Raw genomic sequence first — 27,153 nt, 5'->3', positions numbered from 1 at the left:
CAACTAAGATTTGACTGGGATACTTATTGGAACCAACACAGTCCTATTGGGCTTAATTACTGTTTAAATATTTTTTAGTAGACCTAAGGTACGGAGATCCAAATTACAGAAAGATCCCTTATCCAGAAAACCACAGGTCCCGAGCATTCTGGATAACAGGTCCCATTCCTATAAGTAGAAAGCCCTAACATATTCTGCAGAGCAGAAGGGCGCACCTGCTATATTTTCCATCACTGCCTGTATATTTATGTAAGCACTGCCTGTTCAGCCCTTGTGTTTGTAAAGGTTGAATCTGGTATATGGGGAACTGGCTTATCATTTTTGGGAAAGGAAGCCCCTCTGGCTTTGCCAGGTGTAGCTATATTATTTATAGCTTTTATTTAAAGGTTCAGTGTGCCATGCATTCACTATCATCATCTCTAAAGTATATGCAATGCCCACCCTACACATACTTCTACATACACTCCTACAGTTTCAGACGTACCCTATCCAGCCATGCACTCCACATTACAGTCCTGCAGTGAGTTGGATCCCCACAGGGTTACTGGTAAAAAGATTTTTGCAGGCTGTAAGATTTGGTAAGATCTGTGGGTACCTCACTATGCATTTCTATGCACTGCTTCTCCTTTACACAATGTCTGCATTGCTTTCCTTTCATGCTAATGTACCACCCAACACGGCAGGCAATTTATGCACTGCGTCTCCTCTAGATTAATGTATGTATCACCTAATGCTCCAGGCAGTTTATGCACTACTTCTCCTTCCCATTAATGGGTTTTTAGGCAATATTCCTTTCTGTTCATACACTGCTTCTCCTTCCTACTCATCCTATGCACCATATGCCTCTACACAAATATCAAATGACTCTTGGTCACCATTTCGTTTTGAAACACTGGCCAAATGTTTGGCATATCAGCTACATTTACTTACTTGTATCACCTCACTGCAATGAAAATATAAAACACACACATCACTAATCCCCCAATGCATCACATATCCTACACTGGTGTCCGTTTATATCATTGATCCCCAAACAGTGGTTAAATGTTGCTCACCAACTCTTTACAACTTTTTACATTTGACTGTTGCTCATTTATAAAAAAAGAATGGGGACCGCTGGGTTGTATAATAATTAATGCATCACTTCCCCCCCCCCCGTGCACCTCACCACCTCTCCAGGCAAATAACCATCTCTGACCCCTAACCATGCAATACCTGTTTTTTTTTTTATTTCAATATTACAGTGCTATTCTGCCAGCTCCGAAACCACAAAGGCTCAGGAATAGACTTCTATGTTTACAAGTAAATCGCTCTTGTATAACTGACATAAAATCTATCGTTCTTTAACGTGCAAGCAAAACGCATTGTGTCTCATTTGCTGTGCTTTTGTTATTTGTATTTATTCAGACGCAGGGAATGTATATTCACTGTGTGCAGATTAATCATTTGATTCGTTTACACTGTATAGTGTCAGATACCGTACATCTGTATAGTATTAGATACAGTACATCTTCTGCACAAGCATTGTTAGGCCTGGACTGGGAGTCAAAATAGGCCCTGGCATTTCAAGTACCCAGAGGCACAAACAGCCCCCAGCAGCCCAATAAATAGTGAGTGTCTATGGCATCTTACAGCAGCCCCTCTGGCATTTGCCAGAACCCACAGATTGCCAGTCTGGGCCTGTATCTATCCTTCCCTGCTTCATAGTGGAGAATTATCAGTTCTGGACTGGGATACAAAATAGGCCCTGACATTTCAAGTACCCAGAGGCACAAACAGCCCCCCAGCCCAATAAAGAGTGACTGTCTATGGCATCTTACAGCAGCCCCTCTGGCATTGCCAGAGCCCACAGATTGCCAGCCCAGGCCTAAGCATTGTGTCCTGTCCATGACTTCTATCCTTTCCACATGCACTTAGATATGTTGTATGTTTAGTACCGGTTGAGCTGTCACGTCTGTCGGCACAGTTAGCGCAAACCTTGATTTCAGCCTTGATTCACGCTTCACATACAATGTAAGGATGTACACATGCAATGTTTTGTACTCGCAGGGCTAGCAGGCCTTATGTTTTTGACATTTCCTTTTGCTAATAAATTGCACACAACTTCTTGCTCAATGATTATTTTTGTCATGGTTCTATGTGGATTTTCCTTCTTAGACCTTTCATCTCTATGCTCACACATTCGTTGGTGTGCCAGGCTGCTCTGCTCTAGGGCACATAGGAGCAAATAGGGGTGTACCACTTGCCTCTTGCTTTAATGGAGGAACATGTATGGTTGTGCCACTCTTCAATTTACTTGAGCCGCAGAATTCTGAAAACAAATTAGTGTACCACTGTATTCTTTCTAAAAATGGCCTTTGTAATACAGCCCTGTGGCCCTTACACATGCCTTGCCATCTTCAAGGATTTCCAAGGCCCTAGCCCAGTGATCCCCAACCAGTGGCTCAGGAACAACATGTTGCTCACCACCCACTTTGATGTTGCTCCCAGTGGCCTCAAAGTAGGTGCCATTTTTACATTTCTAGCTTGGAGGCAAGTTTTGGAAGCCCAGAGACACAGTTTTACTCCAAGCAGAACCTCCTGCAGGCCAGCAGTCCACATGGGGCTACCACATAGCCAATCACAGTCCTTATTTGGCCCAAAGAACTTTTTTTATGCTTGTGTGGCACAACAACACTTTGAGTGGGGGATCCCTGCCCTAGTCATATCCTTGTCTACTCAATACTATATCCCAGCTTGATTCTGTTCATGAGACAGGGAAGAATCCTATAAAATCTTTTTCTTCTGTATTAGTTGTAAATTATTCTGCCCACAGTAGTGCAAAGTGAACAGCTTTTAGTGCAATGAGTTACTGGTGCATAAATGCATCTCCGTTTCTCTGTAAATCTGACGTCAGTACAGTATTGGAACCTGCACCTCAATGTTTCATATTCCCCTAGGACTTATGGATTCTATTAAATCTGCATTTTTCACTGTTTATTACATACACCGGGTGCCTTGTGTGCCTTTGGCCAAGCTTTACCTACATGTGTGATGGCTGGCTGTGTTCCAACTTCCCGTTTCACTTCTTCCCAAAAAGCAAAAAAGGGGATGGTGGTACAATGGCAGCAAAGGGAACATATTAGAAAAAAAAATACTGGGTTATTATATTCATGCATTATTCCAAAAAAAGGGTAGTGCTAAGATGGTTCCTGCCTCATGGTGTGTCTTTGGGCTCGGAACAAGAAAGCATTGTCTTCCCTTCTTTGTGAGTAAATAAACCCTTATTTTAGAGACTAGGCTCCTTTGATCTCTGAAATACCAGTTTACCACATTGCCTTTCTGGCTTTGTTATACTGGCATGCTATGGGTATTTTGATTGGTCGTGACTCACTGTTCTAGACATTGCAAGTATTTGTGTTCCCAGCGATGTTGGCATATGAGCAGCCAAGGGATGGGGGGTTGGGATCCATGTGCTCTAATTATTTAATGACGCCTGTCTGGGACTTAACTGTCTGTTTCATTTACATATTACTCATAAGATGGTTGGATTTCAGCACGGGCCTTGATTGCCTGCCACTGATATTAACAGCATCTGTGTCATACCTGTATATTGGTACGCCGTGGCCATTTAGGTCATTTTTAAGTGCTACTTTCCTGGGACCAGCCTTCCACATTCTCCAGAAAGGCACAGGTGCAACCTCTCCCCTGCACATCTTTATTGCCACCGTATTCTGCCTTCTTGCTGTTTGCACAAGGTGTTCCATTGTGACTCACCTGAGAACGCTTGACTGATATGTTACCTTCTTGGCGGTCACGTTCCCCTAGTTACTCAAAGAGCAAAGTTCATGGAACCTGCAGATTTTGTAGCCACCGTGTAACTTGCAGGTATAACAGTAACTAAAGCAATACTGTCATGGGAAAACATGTTTTTTAAAAAGCATCAGTTAATAGAGCTTCTCCACCATATTCTTAATTTCCCACTGTGCCACAGTCATGTGACCTGTGACTTCAGTCTCACTTTACTGCTGCGCTGCAAATTGGAGTGATATCCCCCCCCCCTCCCAGCAGCCGATCAGCAGAACAATGGGAAGGAAGCAAGATAGCAGCTCCCAGTAGGTATCAGAATAGCACTCAATAGTAAGAAATCCAAGTCTGGCTTGGGACTCCTCCAGTTACATGGGAGTAGGAGAAACAATAGGTTAGCTGAAAGCAGTTCAAATGTGTAGCGCTGGCTGAAAGCTCAGACTCAGGCACAATGCACTGAGATGGTGCCTACACACCAATATTACAGCTACAAATACATTTGTTGGTTCAAGAATAAAAGTTTAAATGGCAGAGAGAATTATTTGCTATGTAACAGTGTCATTTAGAAAAAAAAAATACCCCATAAAAATCATGACAGAATCCCTTTAAACTCAATTTCAGGGAAAGACAACCTTGAGCATTTTTGACACTGCAGAATCGGGTCCAGATTTAGGTACTTTTGGGGGGGGGGGGGGTAACTAAAGCCCCCACAAAACTGAACATGCTTGTATGAGAGAAAGCCCTAACAGGCCCAGACTGGCAATCTGTGGGTTCTGGCAAATGCCAGAGGGGCTGCTGTAAGATGCCATAGACAGTCACTATTTATTGGGCTGGGGGGGGGCTGTTTGGTGCAACAGACAGTCACTATTTATTGGGCTGGGGGGGGGCTGTTTGGTGCCACAGACAGTCACTATTTATTGGGCTGCTGGGGGGCTGTTTGGGCCTCTGTGTACTGGAAATGCCAGGGCCTATTTTGAATCCCAGTTCAGACCTGGCCCTAAACATAGAGCAGCCTTGTCCCTTAACTTGCCAATCCAGCTCCTTAACTCCCTCTCTAGAGGTGCAAGTGAAACGTGTGCCAATCAGGACTTACCATACACCAATTACAAAGCAAAGTACACCATCATGGCAAGCCCATACACTAGGCTGGCAGCACAGGTGCCATATAGAGCATAGAAGGAGGGATACAGTATTTGTATGACATGGTTGCCATATCTATCAGCATATACACCTGCTCTACAACTCAAGTACCATCAATACAAAACATTTGGCTTTAGCTATAAAAATACAAGAACTAATTGCTGTTTCACAGTGCAGGTATGGGTTCTGTTATCCAGGAACCAGTTGTAACAAAGAGCATCTACCATAGCTCAGGTCCTAAGCATTCTGCAAGACCTGTACACTGCGTCTCTTCCTTTGCTGGGAGCCATACTGATTCCTCCTGCTGAGGCATTCCACATAGTCCCTGACTGTAATCTGCAAATATATATCTATATATTCTAGAAACAACGGCACCTAAATGATGCATGGGTAGAAACTGTTATGTTTTTGGATTCTGTAGCAACTAATGACACGTACTGACAAATACTGGCAGTGACATAATTTATTAGCAATTAAAAGTAAAACTTTACAATGACAATATATTTTATTTGATAAAATTCACTTACTACTATACATTAGATCAGTGATCCCCAACCAGTGGCTCGTGAGCGACATGTTGCTCTCCAACCCTTTGGATGTTGCTCCCAGTGGCCTTAAAGCAAGTGCTTATTTTTGAATTCTTGGCTTGGAGGCAAGTTTTGGAGGCATAAAACCAGGTGTACTGCCAAACAGAGTCTCCTATAGGCTGCCAGTCCACATAGGGGCTGCCAAGTAGCCAATAACAGTCCTTAGTTGGCACCCCCAGGTACATGTTTCATGCTCGTGTTGCTCCCCAAGTGTTTTTACACCTAAATGTGGCTCACGGGTAAAAAAGGTTGGGGATCCCTGCATTAGAGGCACCAAATTATCAACACAGCAGCACAGATTATTTCTGCAATCTGAAGGTTCCATTACAAGTTACAGACACACAGTCACTAACGAACGCCTAGAGGAAACAGACGCAGTATTACGAGAGCCCACTGAGCACCAATAGCCATGCTGCACCTCAAACACATTTCCCAAGGCAATAATGTGCTGCAGAAAATTCATGGCGGACGCCAACAAATGGGGTCTAGAGGTAGAAATGATGATTGGCAACATTATTGAGACTCATTGCTTTAAGACATGTACAACTCATACACCGAGGCTCCATTCTCTGAGGTTATGGGGCAAGCCTCTTGTACACCCAACCCCCTTCTCCACGGTGAGTCCACAGAGCTAGCTCTTCATCTTTCTCCTGCTTGTGAAACACAATACGGTCATGGAGGCGATTGGTCTGTCCCTGCCAGAATTCTATGACAGTTGGATGAACAACATAACCACCCCTGCGGAGTCAGAGAGAACCCTGTAAATAGGACAAAATATAACACAAACCTGACGTTTCCTTCACCACCTCATCTGCTTCACTCACCACTCAGGAGGTTTGGGCACTTCTCTGTCCTTGTATTCCGCCTCCAGTTCAGCATTCTTTTGGCGCAGATACTATAGTAAAGGTGAGAGTTAGTAGGATGGAGTGAGTAGGCAGGGAAGTAAGTGCAGAAGACACAGTAGTTAATATGACCATGGCACTTAAATGGGTGGTTTATCTTTAAGTAAACGTTTAGTATGTTATAGAATGGCCAATTCTAAGCAACTTATCAATTGGTCTTCATTATTTATTTTTTATAGTTTTTGAACTATTTGCCTTCTTCTTTGCTTTTAAGCTTTCAAATGGGGATTACTGACAGTTTTATTGTTCTTGTTACTTTTTATAACTTCTTTATCTATTCATTCCCTCTCCTATTCATATACCAGCCTCTCATTCAAACCACTCCCTGGTTACTAAGGTAATTTGGACCCTAGCAACCAGATAGGTGATGAAACTCTGAACTGAAGAGCTGCTGAACAAAAAAAATCAGAAATAACTAAAAAAAATACAAATACACAAATAAAGACCAAGTGCAAATTGTTTCAGAATATTACTCTGTACGTCGTACTAAAAGTTAACGCAAAAGTGAACAACCCGCACTGAACTGTAACCCTGCTGTTGTACTCACCTCCCTGTCAGGGATGACTTGGCTCTGTTTGCTTACAGCTGCCCCAATCTGGCTGCTTTTTGGACGCGAGTGAAAATACTTCTCAGACTCTTCTTCAGAAAGGCATTCAATAGAGCCTTCAATCCGAACCTAAGAGAAGGGCAAACAGTCAGCCGCAAATAATGGACTGGAGCCACACACAGTCTGGGTCTGACAAAGATATTTCAGTATTTAAACACAGAATCACAGAAAAATAGCCACATCTACAATTCATTTTATTCCTGGTAACACGGCAGTGCCAGGATCAAGGAGTCAGTATGGCAACACATACAGGACATTTACACGACAGAAGGTTACTTGGGATAGCACAGACAGCTCTCACCTGGCGGTTGAAGGGCTCCCAGTAGAACAGCAGTGATGCAACAGGGTTGGTCTCCTGCAGAGGCAAATAACTTTTTAATATCTGTTTACACCTCTCCTACATGTAGAACAATGAATCAGGGATAGAAATAGGGGTAGGCAGAAGAGGCACGTGCCTAGAGCGCAATGCTGCGGGTGCTAGGCATATACCACTTGTATGCTTACCCCTAGTCCTACCCCTAGTCCTGGCCCTTAATCCCCACCAGTCCCGCTCATGATTCCTGTCCCGCCCTCTGCGCACTCATTTTTACACCACCCCAGTCACCATCACAGTGTGTTTCCATGCATGCTCACACTGGGGGCCGGGGGTGGAGCCAGTTGGCTGGCCAGGTTGCCTAGGGTGCCCTGCCGGCCTGGCCCAGCAATGAATGGTTGGTTGTCTTGACAGAACTCAATGTACTCTATATGGCCTCTTTATCTCTGTGGTGGATAAGGACATACGGGGTATTTCCAACCAGTGGCTCGGGAGCAACAGGCCAGCAGCCCACATGGGGCTACCCAATAGCCAATCACAGCCCTTATTTGGCATCCCTAAAGAACATTCTTCATGCTTGTGTGGTTTACCAACACTTTTTACATTTAAAATCCCTGCCCTAGAATCAGTCCAGGAGATTCACTCACTAGCATTCCCTCAATTTAACTCTTTACCTAGTGTAACAAATTGCTAATACTATTGGTCTAGGGCAGTGATCCCCAACCAGTGGCTTGTGAGCAACATGTTGCTCACCAACCCTTTGGATGTTGCTCCCATTGGCCTCAAAGTAGGGACTTGTTTTTGACTTCAGGCTTGGAGGCAAGTGTTGATTGCATAAAACCCAATGCAAAGCTAGACAGAGCCTTCTATAGGCTGCCAGTCCACACAGGGGCTACTAAACAGCCAATTATAGCTCTTATTTGCACCCCCAGGAACCATGTCCATGCTTGTGTTGCTCTCCAACACTTTTTCCATTTGAATGTGGCTCACAGGTATAAAAGGTTGGGGATCCCTGGCCTAGGGCAACAGCAGGAGTGAGTTGTTTGCAGCAGAAATAAAAAAGTTCACCCAAGAACAAACTCAAATTCGTTACCCAAAATGCAATGCGTGTCCCTCTTTACCTCCTCTATTGGCTGTTTTTTTTGTATGTTTGATGTTAATTGTAAAACACTGCGGAACATGTTTGCATTTTATAAATCCATGTTATTAAACTACTATCTCTAACACAGATGTGTTTAACAGATAATATGGGTGGCTTTTATTATTTTATATTATTATATGTCAGTTGCCCTTTAACTGCAGCGGCAATAATATGACACGTCCAAAGTCTAAAGCACTAAGAAACCATCTCATAAACGCGCTCATAAAGTGCTGTGGTTTGGAAAGGTAAACAGTCTGAATCACTGCGACGGCCTCACACAACAGAAATCAGGTGACGACTGTATTGTACCAGGAATGGGAAGTGCTTCATCCTTTGGCTTTTGTGAACTCCTTTCCCAGCATCCTCGGCCAGCTACAAGCTGGCTAACGATAATGAGACTTGAAATTCAGAATAAGTAGCATCCCTGCATCAGCCAGTTTCATGTCTTTGTAGTATAAGGAAGGTTAAAGGTGAAGACACACAGAGCTACTTAATAGCAGCTACTTGTCACGGCTACTAAACTCCTGAAAATCCCCTGCCATAGACAATACTGAGAATTGCCTCTGCTAAAACACACGTAGCAACAGGGGCAGGCCGAGCCGACCGGGCGCCCTAGGCAACCCGGTCGGCTACCTCGCCCCTGCACCGCTACATCAGGCGGTGTGCGATGCGAAGCGGTGCGACGCTAAACTGTACTAGGGGTAGGCAGGAGAGAGCTGCCTCTTCTGCCTACCCCTAGTTCTGGCCCTGTGTAGCAACAATTATCAGTAAATGATCAGCATTGTCTGTTTTAGTAGCAGTGACAAGCAGCTGCTACTAGTAAAGGTGGCCATACACGCACCGATAAAATCGTACGAAACCTCGTTTCGTACGATATTCGGTGCGTGTATGGTATGTTGGCGAGTCGACCGATATGGCAGGAAGCTGCTGTTATCGGCCGACTCGCCGATCGGACCAGTTTGAAAATCTCCCTTCAGCGCTGAATCGGCAGAAGGAGGTAGAAATCCTATTGTTTCTACCTCCTTACCTGCCGATTCAGCCCTGAATGGTGTATGGCCAGCTTAACTCTGTGTGTCTTCACCCTAAAGTCGAAAACACATGGAGCTACTTAGTAGCAGCTACTTGTCATGGATACTAAACGCCAGAAAATCCCCTGCCATAGACAATACTGAGAATTGCCTCTGCTAAAACACACGTAGCAACAGGGGCGGGGCGGGCCGAGCCGACCGGACGCCCTAGGCAACCCGGTCGGCTATCTCGCCCCTGCACCGCTACATCGGGGGGGGGGGGGGGGGGGGGGGGGGGCGCAGCGCGGTGTGCGATGTGAAGCTAAACTGTACTAGGGGTAGGCAGGAGAGGCTGCTGCCTGGCGCCCCCCAATCGTTGCGCCCTAGGCAGCTGCCTCTTCTGACTACCCCTAGTTCTGGCCCTGCGTAGCAACAATTATCAGTAAATGATCAGCATTGTCTGTTTTAGTAGCAGTGACAAGTAGCTGCTACTAGCAAAGGTGGCCATACACGCACCGATAAAATCGTACGAAACCTCGTTTCGTACGATATTCGGTGCGTGTATGGTATGTCGGCGAGTCGACCGATATGGGAGGAAGCTGCTGTTATCGGCCGACTTGCCGATCAGACCAGTTTGAAAATTTTGATCGGGCGCCATAGAAGGCGCCTGACCAAAATCTCCCTTCAGCGCTGAACCGGCAGAAGGAGGTAGAAATCCTATTGTTTCTACCTCCTTACCTGCCGATTCAGCCCTGAATGGTGTATGGTGTATGGCCAGCTTAACTCTGTGTGTCTTCACCCTAAAGGCGAAAACACATGGAGCTACTTAGTAGCAGCTACTTTTTCATGGATACTAAACGCCAGAAAATACCCTGCCATAGACAATACTGAGAATTGCCTCTGCTAAACACACGTAGAGACAATTATCAGTAAATGATCAGCATTGTCTGTTTTAGTAGCTGTGACAAGTAGCTGCTACTGTATCTTCACCCTAAGGGTAAATCTGCCTATGGCTCTTTAAGGAAATGTAAGGTGCGCCTGTTAACGTATTTGTCTCTCCTGTTTTACTGACAGAAAGGTGTGTGTGTGACCAGAACCTGTTTCAGTATTTTTAAATCCACGGAGTGATTTTCTTTCAGCGGCGGATATCAAGTACCTTCTGCGCACAGAGGGGCTCATGTATAATGCACCACAGTACGGCTTCAGCAACTAATCTAAAGCTAGCCCCCCCCCCCCCCCACCTTGTGTCTGGGTGGCACCTATTGTACTTATAGCAAAGCATTTTTGTCTGCACCTTCAAGAACCTTTGGTTTTTATGCACTAGAAACATTTAGCAGGTGCAAATACATTATACAGGTATGGGATCCCTTATCCGGAAACCAGTTATCTAGAAAGCTCCGAATTACGGAAACCCGTCTCCAATAGACTCCATTTTAGTTAAATAATTCAGAATTTCAAAAGTGATTTCCTTTTTCTCTGTAATAATAAAACAGTACCTGTACTTGATCCCAACTAAGATATAATTACCCCTTATTGGGGGCAGAACAGCCCTATTGGGTTTATTTAATGGTTAAATGATTCCCTTTTCTCTGTAATAATAAAACAGTACCTGTACTTGATCCCAACTAAGATATAATTACCCCTTATTGGGGGCAGAACAGCCTTATTGGGTTTATTTAATGGTTAAATGATTCCCTTTTCTCTGTAATAATAAAACAGTACCTGTACTTGATCCCAACTAAGATATAATTACCCCTTATTGGGGCAGAACAGCCCTATTGGGTTTATTTAATGGTTAAATGATTCCCTTTTCTCTGTAATAATAAAACAGTACCTGTACTTGATCCCAACTAAGATATAATTACCCCTTATTGGGGGCAGAACAGTCCAATTGGGTTTATTTAATGGTTAAATGATTCCCTTTTCTCTGTAATAATAAAACAGTACCTTGTAATTGATCCCAACTAAGATATAAATAATCCTTATTGGATGCAAAACAATCTTATTGGGTTTAATTAATGTTTTATTGACTTAAGGTATGGAGATCCAAATTACAGAAAGACCCCTTATCCGGAATAACCCTGGTTTCAAGCATTCTGGATAACGGGTCCTATACCTGTACTAAGACACAACATGGCTATGAACTATGGGTAATAAAACATGGAGGATAGAAGAAGAAGAAGAACTGTGAGAGTTATAAGTGGAGACTGCTGTCTCAGTGGTGTTTCCCTACTTGATCTGGCAGGGAACCTACTGCTTTTCCAATTAAAGGACAAGTCAACCCAAAATATATTGTTTTACCTAATAAAAGAAAACATAATTATAAACTTTGCAATATAAATTCATTACAAATTTGCTATGGTTTTTTACCTATTTGTATATATAATGGCTATTAGAAGCAGTGTTTGTCTGTCCCTTTCTATTCTCTGCCCTGGGGGCTCTGGCATATGAAACAATGTAACACAAGGCAGCAGCCTGACAGACCTGCCTCGCTGGAGGAGACTGACCTTTGCAACATTGTTTAAAAAGTAACAACCAGCAATTACATTTACAAATAACTTTTAAAGCACTAAATATTTTCAATAAATTCACACTGGAAAGTTGCTTGGAATTATGTTTTTAAACTTAGATTTCACTTATTCTTACCAGTTCTAGCCCTTTTCTGCTCTCCCGATTGGTGTAAAATCGGAATCCATCTGGGCCAAAGCCTTTGAGGAGGACCATGCGGGCCGAAGGCCTTCCGTCTCTATGGAGAATAAAGCAAAGGCCATTGTCATGGGAAGACATGGGAAGTGTTGGTGGATATGTACAGGAATGAAGTTATAGATAGTGAATAAGATATAGGAGATGAAAACCTGGTAGCTGTGGCTAGGCACATAGCATTCGGCTCTTCGATGGCAGGGCACTGAGTGACCTCTTGGAACCAGGCATTAAACTGTATGATAGGATCAAGGGAAACCAAGTGTTTTTCTTCAAAGGCCTGCAAAAAAAAAAGGACTAGTCAGCACCCAAGGGTGTCACCTACAGTAGCAGCATTCTAGAACAGGGGTGGCCAGACTTTTTGCGGTTGGGATCGACCGGACCGCTGTGGAATGCGGAGTGAATGTGTATGTAAGCGACGCAGCGTATGTACGCATTCACGCAGCACTTCCGCATCCCCGGCTTGATCGCGGCCCACCAGAAATCCACGGGGGATCGACTGGTGGACCGCGATCGACGTATTGGCCACCCCTGTTCTAGAATTTACAACGCTTTTGTATTAAGGTGGCCATTAACCTGCATATACCTGATTTCACAGATTGAGAGGAAGCCATGATAGCCTGCCCCTGACTTGTAGGGACCATTTCCCCACCCACATTCCGCTGGCAGAATCGCTGAACTCCTCCCTCACCTTGTTCCATGTTAAAGTGATGGATTCAGGAGCTTGCGATCTCCCTGCTACCCATTGTTGGTGGCGCACAGATTCTCTGGAAAGCAAAGTCCCAGAATCCATCACTTCACAATAAGAAAGGTGATGAATAAATGACTGTAAAGTTGGCCATAGATGGGCAGATTTAAGCTGATGATTTGGAAGCTTATCTGCCCAGGTATGGGGACCCATGATGGGACGAAAATTGGGCAGATGTTGATCGGGCAGGTTTGATTTTCCCCGTTGTATTAGGGACCTCATCGGCTCATTGATGTGGCCCTTGCTCTGACGGCTCCTATACCCAGCATTGTAATTCTGATCATTTGGCCCTAGGGCCAATTAGCCTGATATCACCCACCTTAGATGGGTATATAGAGAGATCTGCTGGTTTAGCGAGGTCTTAACAAGTATGGCCACCATTAGTCTGAAGACAGGGCCTGTATAAAGTGAGCATTTAGTGAGTATTTATCTGCTAATATCCATAGTGAATGTGGTGGTGATTTCTGTGCCAATAGCCAACATTCTGTTCCACAATAACAGCAGTCCAGCAGCCCTGGTCCTTTGGCTGCATTTTATCAGTAGGTATCTGTTGCTAGGGTTCAAATTGCCCTAGGAACCAGGCAGTGGTTTGAAAGAGAGACAGGAGTATGAATAGGAGAGGGGCTGATTAGAAAGATAAGTAAAAAAAAAAAGTAGCAATAACAATAAAACTGTAGCCACACAGAACAATAGTTTTTTTGCTACCGGGGTCAGTGACCCCTATTTGAAAGCTGGACCAAAAAATGAAGACCAACTGAAAAGTTGCTAAGAATCAGCCAATCTATAACATACTAAAAGTTAAACTACCCCTTTATGGGATCCAAGGGGATATACAGACAGGGAAACCTTGAACCACACTCCTACCCAAGGCACCTCCCAGCCTATAAAATCACAAATAAAGCAAATCTGCAACGCCAGTCAAAATTAGAAACTGAAAAAAAACCACACAAAAGGCAGGGCCGACTGAACAGGGCCATAAAGTGATCTGTCTACAGCAGGGCAAGGTCTTCTCACAGTCTTCATAAAATCATACAGCAGCGTGGGTGTCCAAATGGAAGGCTCTTTGTTAGGCCCTGAGGCTCCCTTGTTAGGGCCAGAGGCGTCGCTTAGCGGTTTATAGGCATATCGTTTTAAAGAAATGTTTTAAAAGGAACGTTCTGGCAACTTTATCCCTTTAAACCAACAACTGTAAAATACACGGATTTGTAGATTAGGCCGATTAGTTGCTGTTCAGTTGCATCTGGAGACAAAGCAGTGTAGTCTGCAGCATGCATATAACATGACACCTCTGAAGCCATGGATCTTCACTGTCCTGGAGCAGCATTAACTCTAGGCTGGTATAGTAAGCCCTGTGTATAAGGTACGGGTATGGGATCCCTTATCCGGAAACCCATTAGCCAGAAAGCTCCAAATTACAGAAAGCCCGTCTCCTATAGACTCCATTTTAATCAAATAATTCATAATTTTAAAACTTATTTCCTTTTTCTCTGTAAAAATAAAACAGTACCTGTACTTGATCCCAACTAAGATATAATTACCCCTTATTGGGGGCAGAACAGCCCTATTGGGTTTATTTCATGGTTAAATGATTCCCTTTTCTCTGTAATAATAAAACAGTACCTGTACTTGATCCCAACTAAGATATAATTACCCCTTATTGGGGCAGAACAGCCCTATTGGGTTTATTTAATGGTTAAATTATTCCCTTTTCTCTGTAATAATAAAACAGTACCTGTACTTGATCCCAACTAAGATATAATTACCCCTTATTGGGGGCAGAACAGCCCTATTGGGTTTATTTAATGGTTAAATGATTCCCTTTTCTCTGTAATAATAAAACAGTACCTGTAATTGATCCCAACTAAGATATAATTACCCCTTATTGGGGGCAGAACAGCCCTATTGGGTTTATTTCATGGTTAAATGATTCCCTTTTCTCTGTAATAATAAAACAGTACCTGTACTTGATCCCAACTAAGATATAAATAATCCTTATTGGATTACAAAACAATCCTATTGGGTTTAATTAATGTTTTATTGCTTTTTTAGTAGACGTATGGAGATCCAAATTACGGAAAGACCCCTTATCCGGAATACCCTTGATTCTGGATAACGGGTCCTCTACCTGTACTAGTCTAATCCATTTTTAGGCTTAAGTTCTCCTTTAATTGGTGGATTTGCTCTTAGACAGGGATTTTAGATAAAATGTGAATCAGTAAAGATTATAAACAATGTGGCTCTCTGTTGGTATACAATCATTTCCAGCCATGAACAGCAGGAGATAAATAGGAGGCAGATGTTTAAAGACACTCGGCATGTTAATATTAAATGTATGCGACCATTACTCACCATATACATACAGCCATCCGCATTTATACACAGGCTATGTGTCATTACGGCAAATTATTGGTGTCTGTATAATTGTAATAACCAAGCCTCGTTTAATCATATATTTAACTGCTAATAAGGCTAATAAGGGGACATGATATTCATGTAAGTCATTAAATCCCTGAAATAATGTAATATAATTGGCTGATTTGTGCATTTGCAGGATACATTGCTGCTGGGTCATACTAAAGTGGAAATATATCTGAGCTGTTATATGTGGATAGAAGAAGTGAGGAGGAAGTAGGAGTGGGAGCTGCTATATTGCTTGCCATGGTGGCTATTAGTATGAAAGCATTTCCATTTTTCAGTATAAGAGGGAGATGCCATGTTGCTTGTCTGGAACTGATTACTCCAATGGTGTCCAGGGTGGTTCACCTTCAGGTTAGTATGTTATAAAATGGCCTTTTATTAGTAATTTTTCAATTGGTATTTTTTTTTATTAGTTTTTGAATTATTTGGTTGACTCTTTCCAGCTTTCAAATGGGAATCACTGACCCTAGAAGTCAAAACACTATTGCTCTCTGAGGCTACAATTTTATTGTTACTTCATATTTCTTGTGTTTCTATTAAGGCCCTCCTTGTTTATCCACTACCCAGTTGCTAGGTTAAATTGGGCCCTAGCAACTATATAGCTTCTGCAATTCCATCCAATAATTTGAAAATCACAGAGAATAAAAAATGAAAAAGTGTCTCCCTACGTCATACTAGAAGTTCATTTAAAGGCAAATAATGCCTTTTTACTTCACTAGTCAGATCTGCGGTCACAGGGGGGGTAACAGGGGGGCTCTGACTGTAGAGTCTGCTATATTGTCGGCACAGTGCAGGCCTGGAGGGGGCAGGGGAGGAGGCACAATCAAGTTAAGCCACAGATTAGAAACATAACCTTGCTGCGCTACACTGTCAGAAAGCAGACAGCACTGTATTTCAGCACCCATGTCTCTCACTAGGCCATCTACCTTCTGGGCACCCTTGGGTGAAACTGAAAACTGCCTGTAGGCAGAAACCAGCCCCCCCCCTTCCCTTGTCAAGAATGAGTCCATGACGTCTCTTGCTGGGTTTAACATAACACAAGACTTCTACAGCTGGGGCTCCAACCTCTACACTTATTCACTGACAGACTAAAGCAAACACTGGAGAATTCCTTAATAGAGCTTCTCCAGCAGAATCCTGAATTTTATATTTAATTTTGAAATGTCATACGGGGCTAGCCATATTCTTCATTTTTCAGGGTGCCACAGCCATGTGACCTGTGCTCTGATAAACTTCAGTCACACTTTACTGCTCTCCTGCAAGTTGGAGTGATATCCCCCCCCCTCCCCCCAGCAGCCGATCAGCAGAACAATGGGAAGGGAGCAAGATAGCAGCTCCCAGTAGGTATCAGAATAGCACTCAATAGTAAGAAATCCAAGTCCGGCTTGGGACTCCTCCAGTTACATAGGAGTAGGAGAAACAATAGGTTAGCTGAAAGCAGTTCTAATGTGTAACGCTGGCTCCTTCTGAAAGCTCAGATTCAGGCACACTTTACTGCTGCGCTGCAAGTTGGAGTGATATCCCCCCAGCAGCCGATCAGCAGAACAATGGGAAGGGAGCAAGATAGCAGCTCCCAGTAGGTATCAGAATAGCACTCAATAGTAAGAAATCCAAGTCCGGCTTGGGACTCCTCCAGTTACATGGGAGCAGGAGAAACAATAGGTTAGCTGAAAGCAGTTCTAATTTGTAGCGCTGGCTGAAAGCTCAGACTCAGGCACAATGCACTGAGATGGCGCCTACACACCAATATTACAGCTACAAATACATTTGTTGGTTCAAGAATACAATTTTAAAAGTTAGAGCAAATTATTTGCTATGTAATCAGTGTAATTTAGAAATAAAAAGTACCCCATAAAGATCATGAGTGTCACTTTAAGTCTCAGTTCCCCCAAGAGACCTGCTTATCTTATTAGTTGCAATTGTGTCTCAGTGCAGGGGCTTTGCCAAAAGGCACTTATCAAATTAAGTTTGAGGATCTTTGTATCTTTATTGGTATTTAGTGCAGGAGATCAAAGGGAAATGATGGACTTTTCAATAAGAACTTGTGACTGTCCCAGGAAAATCAGGACAGTTGGGAGGTATAATATATATATATATATATATATTAGTAAAACAAAGTCATAGGGAATCCCCCCTGGACAAAAGAATGCAAAGGGCAGTAGAATACTGTTTATCTAATGGGTTTGCCTCAGATGTTTTTTGTTTTTCTAAATCTATTCTGCTTCTATTTTTACTTTTTTTTTCCAACCAGTCCTAAACATACCTATTGTGTGTCTTTTATTCTTGCTATGAGAGGGATCTTCCACAGTAAGCAAAGCTGAAAAGTATCTGGGTCACCTCTGATGGCACTACTCCACCACCATCGGGGGGGGAAGAGATTTTACTGGATTCCAAATGGCAAATGGATGCACCCCTGGATCAGTCCAATTACATATACCTTTCTTTCCAGGAAGGCATCCAGCCCATTTCTACACCCTATGAATCAGTCCTTTAAATAAGGTTTTGTCATATCCCATAACAGGCTTGGTTTGATAACATTTATCTGTGATAAATGTATTTTGGTTTTGTTTGCTCTTCTTAGGCTAATCATTTCTTCTCTTTTCATCTTTAAAGGGATAGTACACAGCACTAATGGTATGAAGGCAGGGGCAATTTTGCATCTCATTGCCAGGCCCGGACTGGCAATCTGTGGGTTCTGGCAAATACCAGAGGGGCTGCTGTAAGGTGCCATAGGCAGTCACTATTTATTGGGCTGGGGGGGCTGTTTGTGCCTCTGGGTACTGGGAATGCCAGGGGGGCTGTAAGGTGCCATAGGCAGTCACTATTTATTGGGCTGCTGGGGGGCTGTTTGGGCCTCTGTATACTTAAAATGCCAGGGCCTATTTTGCATCACAGTCCAGGCCAGCACCAAAGCTAGACATGTATTGGCAGCTTTAGTTAGGGGCTGCAATGTGCAGCTCAAGGGAGCACTTTTGACTCTAAAGGTGGCCATACACATGGCGAGTTCACAAAGTGAGCGGATCTTCTCCCACCCACCTACGGGTGGTTGATATTAGGCCCCAGGGCCAAATGATCAAATTAAACCGGCAGACATAGGCACCGTCGGTTTGGGAACTGCATCAATGAGCGATGCGGTCCCCAATCTGATGGAAATATCAAACCTGCCTGACTGAGATCTGCCTGATTTCAGGCCATATGTTGGTCGAGGAGGCCCGTCGGTGGTGCCCATACATGGGGAGATAAGCTGCCGAGTTGGTCTAAATAAGCCCATGTATGGCCACCAAGGTAACTTTTAAATGTGGCAACCCAACCGAGCTGCCACAGGACATCTCGATACCTGACGGTCATCAGGAAAAGTATTGTGCTCCAAGGCATTATGAAGCAACTGGAAATTGCAGCTCTACTAAATAAATAAATAAATATATATATATATATATATATATATATATATATATATGTGTGTGTGTTTTCTTTCTTATTTTTATACATTTTAGCAGCCACATCAGTCCCAGCCTCAGTGGTTCGTACAATCTATGGTCCCTATCACATTCACACACACACACACACACACTAGGGACAATTATCCTGCCTGTATGTTTTTGGAGTGTGGGAGGCAAATGGAACTCCACACAGAAACGGGGCTGGAACCGATTGCTGCAAGGTACATACTTTTTTTTTTGGTGATCTGGGCCTGTCGCTTTGAGGCTGCTTAGAGAAATGATGATAAATCGGCACAATGTAGTCCCATAGTAATTCCCATCTCTCTAAAGCAGATCTGAAATGACACCAGGGATGATGTATTCCTAGTAATCAGAGCGGCACGCCACAGGCTGTTAAATATGTTAATGTTCACTGCGACTGCACTTATGTGTGTCTTTTTAATATGAAAAATATAAATACTGTAACGAACAGATAAACTGGATCCAAAAGTAATGTGCATATAATATGCATTTTCTGACAGCTCAGGAAGCTGATCCGCTCGTTTGGCAAGGTGGCAAAATGAGCAGATCTTTCTACTGATATGCCCATCTAGTGTGGGCCATAATGGAGTAATTGGATCGCTTGGCCCTCATTCAAAAAACTACGGGATTGGACCTGTCTAACAAGGAGCACATCAATAAGCCAATGCGGTCCCTGATCTGACAGGAAAATCAAACCTGACCAATTGTCATCTCGCCAATTTTAGGCCCATTGGGGGGGCCCATACACAGGCAGATAAGCTGCTGAATCAGTCTGAAGGCCCCGAGTTGGCAGCTGAAATCTGCCTGTGTATGACCTTTACCTGTTACAGATACCTTAAAGAGGTTGTTTACCATCACATTTTTATTATGATGTAGAGAGTGCTATTCTGAATTTGCAGATGGTCTTCATTTTTTATTATTTGTGGTTTTTGAATTATTTAGCTTTTTGTTTAGAAACTATCCAGTTTGGAATTGCTAGGGTCTAATATAGCCTAGCAACCAGGCAGTGGCTTGAAAGAAAGACTGGAATATGACTAGAAGAGGGCCAAAATGGAAAGATAAATAATAAAAAGTTAACAATAAAATTATGACCTTACAAAGAAATAGTTTTTTGAAAGCTGCAAAGAGCCGGTAGAGAAAGGTAAATAATTCAAAAACTATTAAAAATAAAGCCAGACTGGAAACTTGCTAAGAATAGGCTATAACATACTAAAAGTAAACCTGAAGTTGAACCACCCCTTTAACTCCTGGTTATAGTACTAAGCGACGCCATTGGCCCGCGCGGCCCAACAGGTTATAGCCCTCATTATGAAACTGAGAATTGTCTCTGCTTTCCAGTTGTACCAGAATTGTCTCTTTTCGAAGTATCTTTTATTAGAGTTGCTTTTATGTATTTCTTGCACAAAGGGTAGTTCCTCCTCCATTATTTAGCGTAGAGTCTCTTGTATATGCAGTGTAGCCAGGTATGGCAGCCCATGTGCTGGCAGTCAGTGTTCCATGACTCAGTAACCGCCACTGAAACCATCGCTGTTGCTACAGTTATTGGAGCAGGAGAAGTTTGTTCCATGAAACTGCAGGACTAGTATCTCTCTCTAAGTCTTCTTTTTAAAGGGTATATTCCCCCCAAACCATGGTCCTACCGCCTCCCCTTTTGGTTCAGACAAAATTTGTTGTTTTTTTAAAAAAATGTGGCAACCCTAACTGGAGGAGAGCTGATTTTTTTTTCTTTTACATTTTGTTTCTGAAGTCTGAAAAGCAAAGTGCAGAAAGAAACTACCAAGGCTGCAATTCATTTACTTTAAGATAATTGAAAATGCTTAATTAAGGCAAATTGGAAAGTTGCTTAGACACTGTTAAGGTCCCCATACACATTAAGATTCACTTGCTTGGCGAGATCGCCAAGCGAGCGGATCTTCACCCGATATCCCTACCTACAGGTGGGTGATATCGGGGAACATGTAGGTTAATTCAATCGTTTGGCCCTGGGGCAATGGGCAATGGCGGCAATGGGGCAGTTGGTTCAGGGACCGTATCAACGAGCCGATGCGGTCCCCGATCCAATTAGATTTTTTAGCCTGCCTGATCGATATCTGGCCAATATCAGGCCAGATATCGGTCGGGCAGGCCTGTCGGTAGTGCCCCTATATGGGTTGATAAGCTGCCGAAACGGTCTAAGGGACTGATATTGGCAGCTAGAATCGGCCGCTGTTTGGGGACCTTTACACTGTTAAAACCACACCATCTCTATTTTCAACCTCTGAAGGAGCCTTTCCCTATCTAAACAGACATAAAGAACCCATACCGAGGCGGTAACCCTTGCTCATTTCGGTCACTAAAGGCTAAAAAATTGACCCAAGTGTGCACCAAAACAATCATCTTTCCCAATTAATTACATTAATTTGGAAATTACACTAATTCTGATACAGACTGGGCCAGGTGGGAAATCTGACCTCATCGGCCAATAAATGCAGTTTACAACTAACCACATTACACCCCTGTGTGATCCAATTGGCCCAGGTAGAATACTCAGGTCACTTAGAATTGTGTTATAAAAAATATAACAGTCGCAGATTGATAAAAAAAAATAAAGATGCTTATTACAAGTATGGTACCTGTGATACAGACTGCTCAGGGGTTTTCTGGATAAGGGGTCTTTCCACATTAAAAAAAAAAAAGAAAAAGATATACAGGTATCGGACCCCTTATCCGGAAACCCGTTATCCAGAAAGCTCCGAATTACGGAAAGCCTGTCTCCCATAGACTCCATTTTAACCAAATAATTCCGAATTTTAAAACTGATTTCCTTTTTCTCTGTAATAATAAAACAGTACCTTGTAATTGTTCCCAACTAAGATATAAATAATCCTTATTAGATGCAAAACAATCCTATTAGGGTTAATTAATGTTTTATTGATTTTTTAGTAGACTTTAGGTATGGAGATCCAAATTACGGAAAGACCCCTTATCCGGAATACCCTTGGTCCCGAGCATTCTGGATAACGGGTCCTATACCTGTATAAGTACAGGTATGGGATCTGTTATCCAGAAATCTGTTATCCAAAAAACAGTACCTTGTACAGGTATAGGACCCATTATCCAGAATGCTCGGGACCAAGACTATTCTGGATAAGGGGTCTTTCCGTAATTTGGATCTCCATACCTAAAGTCTACTAAAAAAAAATCAATAAAACATTAATTAAACCCAATAGGATTGATTTGCATGCAATAAGGATTAATTATATCTTAGTTGGGATCAAGTACAGGTACTGTTTTATTATTACAGAGAAAAGGGAATCATTTAACCATTAAATAAACCCAATAGGGCTGTTCTGCCCCCAATAAGGGGTAATTATATCTTAGTTGGGATCAAGTACAGGTACTGTTTTATTATTACAGAGAAAAGGGAATCATTTAACCATTAAATAAACCCAATAGGGTTGTTCTGCCCCCAATAAGGGGTAATTATATCTTAGTTGGGATCAAGTACAGGTACTGTTTTATTATTACAGAGAAAAGGGAATCATTTAACCATTAAATAAACCCAATAGGGCTGTTCTGCCCCCAATAAGGGGTAATTATATCTTAGTTGGGATCAAGTACAGGTACTGTTTTATTATTACAGAGAAAAGGGAATCATTTAACCATTAAATAAACCCAATAGGGCTGTTCTGCCCCAATAAGGGGTAATTATATCTTAGTTGGGATCAAGTACAGGTACTGTTTTATTATTACAGAGAAAAGGGAATCATTTAACCATTAAATAAACCCAATAGGGTTGTTCTGCCCCCAATAAGGGGTAATTATATCTTAGTTGGGATCAAGTACAGGTACTGTTTTATTATTACAGACAAAAAGGAAATCCATTTGAAAAATCTGAATTATTTGATTAAAATGGAGTCTATGGGAGACAGGCTTTCCATAATCCGGATCTTTTAGTATAACGGGTTTCCGGATCCAATACGTGTACTTTGTCCCAACTAAGCTCTAATTAATTCTTATTGGTGGCAAAACGATTCTATTGGATTTATTTAATGTTTAAATGATTTTTTAATAGGCTTAGGGTATGGGGATCCAAATTACAGAATGGTCCCTTAACCAGAAAATACAAGCATTCTGGATAATATTTCCCATAACAGTATATATATATATATATATATATATATATATATATATATTAATTTTTACTCTCTCCCAGAATAAAAAGGTAATATATTAACAAAGACATAAGAATACAGACAGAAAGTATAAATATTATTATATGCAGGGATATTCTGGTATCAGAACAAAAATATGAACTATATCCATGGGTTTCACACCAATGTTTTGCCTTGCATTCTGAGTGTTTCAAGGTGACCTTGACAAAGGCTCTGCCCAAACGGCATTAAGGCACGAGCCAGTGATAAATGACATTATTTCGCAATACTGAACAAGGGCTGGCCCCACTAATATCAGCAGCACACCATAAGGAATAGAGGAGCAGATCAGCTCGAGTGTGATTTTATACTCTGACTAATGTTGCTGAACAGCACTGAGTGATACCAGGGTTCGGAGCGCTGACGGACCGAGTGTTTTGGGGGGCTGAATGGAGAAGGGAAGAATTGCCATGCCTCTAGGCAACTATGCCTGATGAGGACCTGCACAAGCGTTTGCAGGCTACTGCCTAGTAATTGAATGGGGTGCTTTTGGGGCAATTTGCGACTAGGTATTGTCATTTTTCTAGAAGGAAGTGGCAAGGGCCACTTTCCAAGGATTTAAAGGGCACCTTTAAAGAGCCCGTACTCCGGTTCGGGGAAACAATAGCTTTATTTGAAAAAGAAAAAAAAAAATAGCCCCCGCCTGTGCTAGGCTGCCCATTGCCAGGAGGGGGAGCTCCCCATGTAGCAGCCATGTTGTGACACTTACATGTGCATATTAGCCCAACACCTCTGGTGGGGGAAGATATTTTCAGGTGCTAGGTAAGCTTTTTGAAAAGAAAAAATACTTCAATCAATTAAAAAATATGCAGCCTTTTCATGATGTTTAATATAATAATATGGGTTGGAACAGTTCCCTAAGCCCCGCCCCCTGTTCCCCTGCTGATCTGGCTGGCTACTTTGTGACTCAAATAAACTGTAACAGTAGTCGCCTGTCCCTCAGCCTGCCTTCAGCCTGCCTTCTCCCAATCCCACAATTCCCTGCTGCACACGTGATGTCAATAAGGAAGGGAACATCCCAGTGCAATGCATTGTGGATTATGTAGTTCCTGCAGGCTGTCTTTAAGCGGCGTTGTTACAATTTGTAACATCAATGTTTTAGTCCCTCCTCCCCTGCCAGGATTACAAATGATGCAGAAAGAGAAGAACAGTTTTGCAGCTGGATTTCAGCATATAAAATTGGTATTTATTCCTACTGTTTGAAGGAACAGATTACAGTGATAGGGATATTAAGGGTTTCTGTGTTGTGTGGGGCTCTTTAACAAATTTTGGTTCGGAAGCCGGAGTTCCCATTTAATAACTTTCACTGCATATTCCAACTTAAGGCACCATGCAAATAAATGTTAATAAATATAAATATTTATATATTAAGGCTGTTTTTATTTGTCTATCAAGTAGGGAAGCAGTAACTTACTGCTAACACTAGGGCTATACTTGGTGATATACAGGTGATACCCGTCTCATTCACACAAAACAAGACCATAATGCATCCAATGCAGGAAATACAGCTGATTGCAGCAACAGCAGCATTACAGTCAGTCTTGTTTCTAGGGCTTAATCAACCAAACTACAGTTGTCAAGGTAATGGGAACCTTACGATCATTTGACAGTTTTGACAAACACTGAAGTTGGTTGTTAAGGAAAGAAAAATTGTTCCATGTATGTCTCAGGGGTCCTCCCGGATTGGTATGTGTCTGTAAACTGGTGTCATGCAAGGACTGCATCGAAAGCTGAAGCAGGCCTCCACTGTGCTCTTCTTATATCCTTTTTTAATTAATTTTCTATTCTAAAGGGGAACTCCACCAGCTTTTTGAAAAATAAAAACAATTTTAAGCAACTTTGCAATATACATTCATTAAAAAATATGCAGCCTTTCCATGATTTCTAAACTAATATTCTGGTTTGGAACAGCTCCCTAAGCCCCGCGCCCTGTGGATCTGGCTGACTACTTTACAGTTGTCGACCAGGGTTGCCAGGTTGGCGGTTTTTCTACCAAATTTGCTACTAATTTAAAGCCCTGGCGGGTTTCCAAAGCACAGACCCGCCAAGGTACAGTTTTGGGCTATTTTTTGGAGTCTTGGCAGGTTTGTAGTTTGGAACTAGCCAAAAGTTTTTTCCCCCTAGTGTGCCTGTTCCACTGCATGCTGGGTATTGTAGTTTATATCTAACAATTAGCCTACAGCTAGGATTAATATAAGACTACCATACCCTGCATGCAATTGGACAGTATAGGGAGAGGCTTCCATTTCTATTCCTTTTTGCGCTTTCAGGCTCAACACATCTGTTCTACAACCTGTTCCCTGCTCTATAGGGTATGTGATTGTACTGTTACTTTCTACTGGGATGTGGGGCAGTTCTACCCCCTGCTCTATAGGGTATGTGATTGTACTGTTACTTTCTACTGGGATGTGGGGCAGTTCTATCCCCTGCTCCCTGCTCTATAGGGTATGTGATTGTACTGTTACTTTCTACTGGGATGTGGGGCAGTTCTACCCCCTGCTCCCTGCTCTATAGGGTATGTGATTGTACTGTTACTTTCTACTGGGATGTGGGGCAGTTCTACTCCCTGCTCTATAGGGTATGTGATTGTACTGTTACTTTCTACTGGGATGTGGGGCAGTTCTACCCCCTGCTCCCTGCTCTATAGGGTATGTGATTGTACTGTTACTTTCTGCAGTCAATACTTAAGCTATAACTCTTGGGATATCTTGGGGCTTCTGAGAGTTGTAGTTTAACACACCCATATGTATATCATGTCTGGGGTTAATGCAACATTCAGAATCCATTTCTGTAGTGACTTCCCAGCTGGACTGGGCACAGAGGGCAGGGAATTATCAGCCACCCCAGTAACTGGAGAGGTGGCAAAGGGTATGGGTAGGGATTATACGCTTTAAAAAGGCAAGTTTTCTCATATATACTTTTTAATTTTTTAGTATTTTTTTTTCACTGCGCATATTGGCCTATTTTTGGGCTACTTTCAAAGTGGCTTTTGGCTAGTTTTGGGCTGGTTTTTGAACTGACTTTGGCTGGTTTGGAAAAAAAAATCTGGCAACTCTGTAGTCAACTGTGCTCAGCCTGCCTTCAGCCTGCATCCTCCCAATCCCATAATTCCCCCACGTGACATCAATAAGGAAAGGAACCAAATTTTGGTTCAGATGCCGGAGTTCCCCTTTCAAGTAGATAGGTGGAGGCTGAGGTCTAGCTATAACTAGCGTATGCTCTAACCAGAGGCATAACTATAATGGAAGCAGAATGTGCAATTGCTGGGGGGACCCAAAGGGACAATCGCTTGTTTTTAAAGTTTAGGAGGTCCACAAATTATACACAGGGTTTGACAGTAACACCACAGCTCTGAATACAGATAGAGGGGTTGTGACAGAGGACTGTTGTCTCAACCCTTTCTCCTTGTAGATTGTAAGCTCTTTTGGGCAGGGCTCTCTTCACCCCTTGTATTGGTTATGTATTGCTTTATATGTTACTCTGTATGTCCAATGTATGTAACCCACTTATTGTACAGCGCTGCGGGATATGTTGGCACTTTATAAATAAATGTTAATAATAATAATAATATCTCCTACACCAGCCAAACCAATGAACTGATCACTGGGGCTCTTCCAGTCACAAAGGTGAATCCTAAAGCAACAGGACTGGCCAAGCATAAGGAAAGATCAATTATAAGACCAGTCAGGTTGCAGTTGGGAGGAGCCTGGTCATTCTGAGTGCCACCCTTCTGCCATCTTGGTTATGGTAACCAGAACATCTGAGGGGTCTTACTGGGCATTATTTATATTGCACATTATTTTTCACAATTTTTGCCAAAGGAACTTACAATTTAATTCCCCTACCACATATAAAATGTATTGGATAGAGATACATACAAAATGCAATGAATGAATTGACCCCACTAGCTCAAGGCCATGACCTCTCACCTCATTATCACTACGGTAACGCTTCCGCATAGAACCTAGGTCCATGACGTCACTTCCAGAGGCGCCGCTGACCACTCGGGAACCAACCGGCCTGACAGGCTGAACCACTCGGCGGAGTGACGTCACTATGACTCGCCACATGCTGCGACAGAGCTCAGCTTCATGACAACCCGGACGCGTCACCGTGGGGAGGGTTCCACGGACCGTTACCGTGGTTACGA

At 42.7% G+C, this 27,153-nt stretch overlaps 1 protein-coding gene across 1 annotated transcript; it reads right to left on the bottom strand.

The window, feature by feature from the left end:
• Nucleotides 1-5,374: 5,374 nt before the first annotated feature.
• Nucleotides 5,375-27,132, bottom strand: pnpo (pyridoxamine 5'-phosphate oxidase). Its single transcript, NM_001126544.1, is given in 7 exon segments — nt 5,375-6,251; nt 6,338-6,408; nt 6,963-7,091; nt 7,324-7,377; nt 12,130-12,229; nt 12,339-12,463; nt 26,933-27,132. Coding segments are annotated over 7 exon segments (687 nt in total). The 5' UTR covers nt 26,978-27,132; the 3' UTR covers nt 5,375-6,088.
• Between the last annotated feature and the right edge of the window lie 21 nt (nt 27,133-27,153).

This window comes from Xenopus tropicalis, chromosome 10, assembly GCF_000004195.4.
Source record: "Xenopus tropicalis strain Nigerian chromosome 10, UCB_Xtro_10.0, whole genome shotgun sequence".
Taxonomy (NCBI): domain Eukaryota; kingdom Metazoa; phylum Chordata; class Amphibia; order Anura; family Pipidae; genus Xenopus; species Xenopus tropicalis.
Note: the sequence above shows the minus strand (reverse complement) of the source record. Positions and strands in the feature narration are given on the sequence as shown.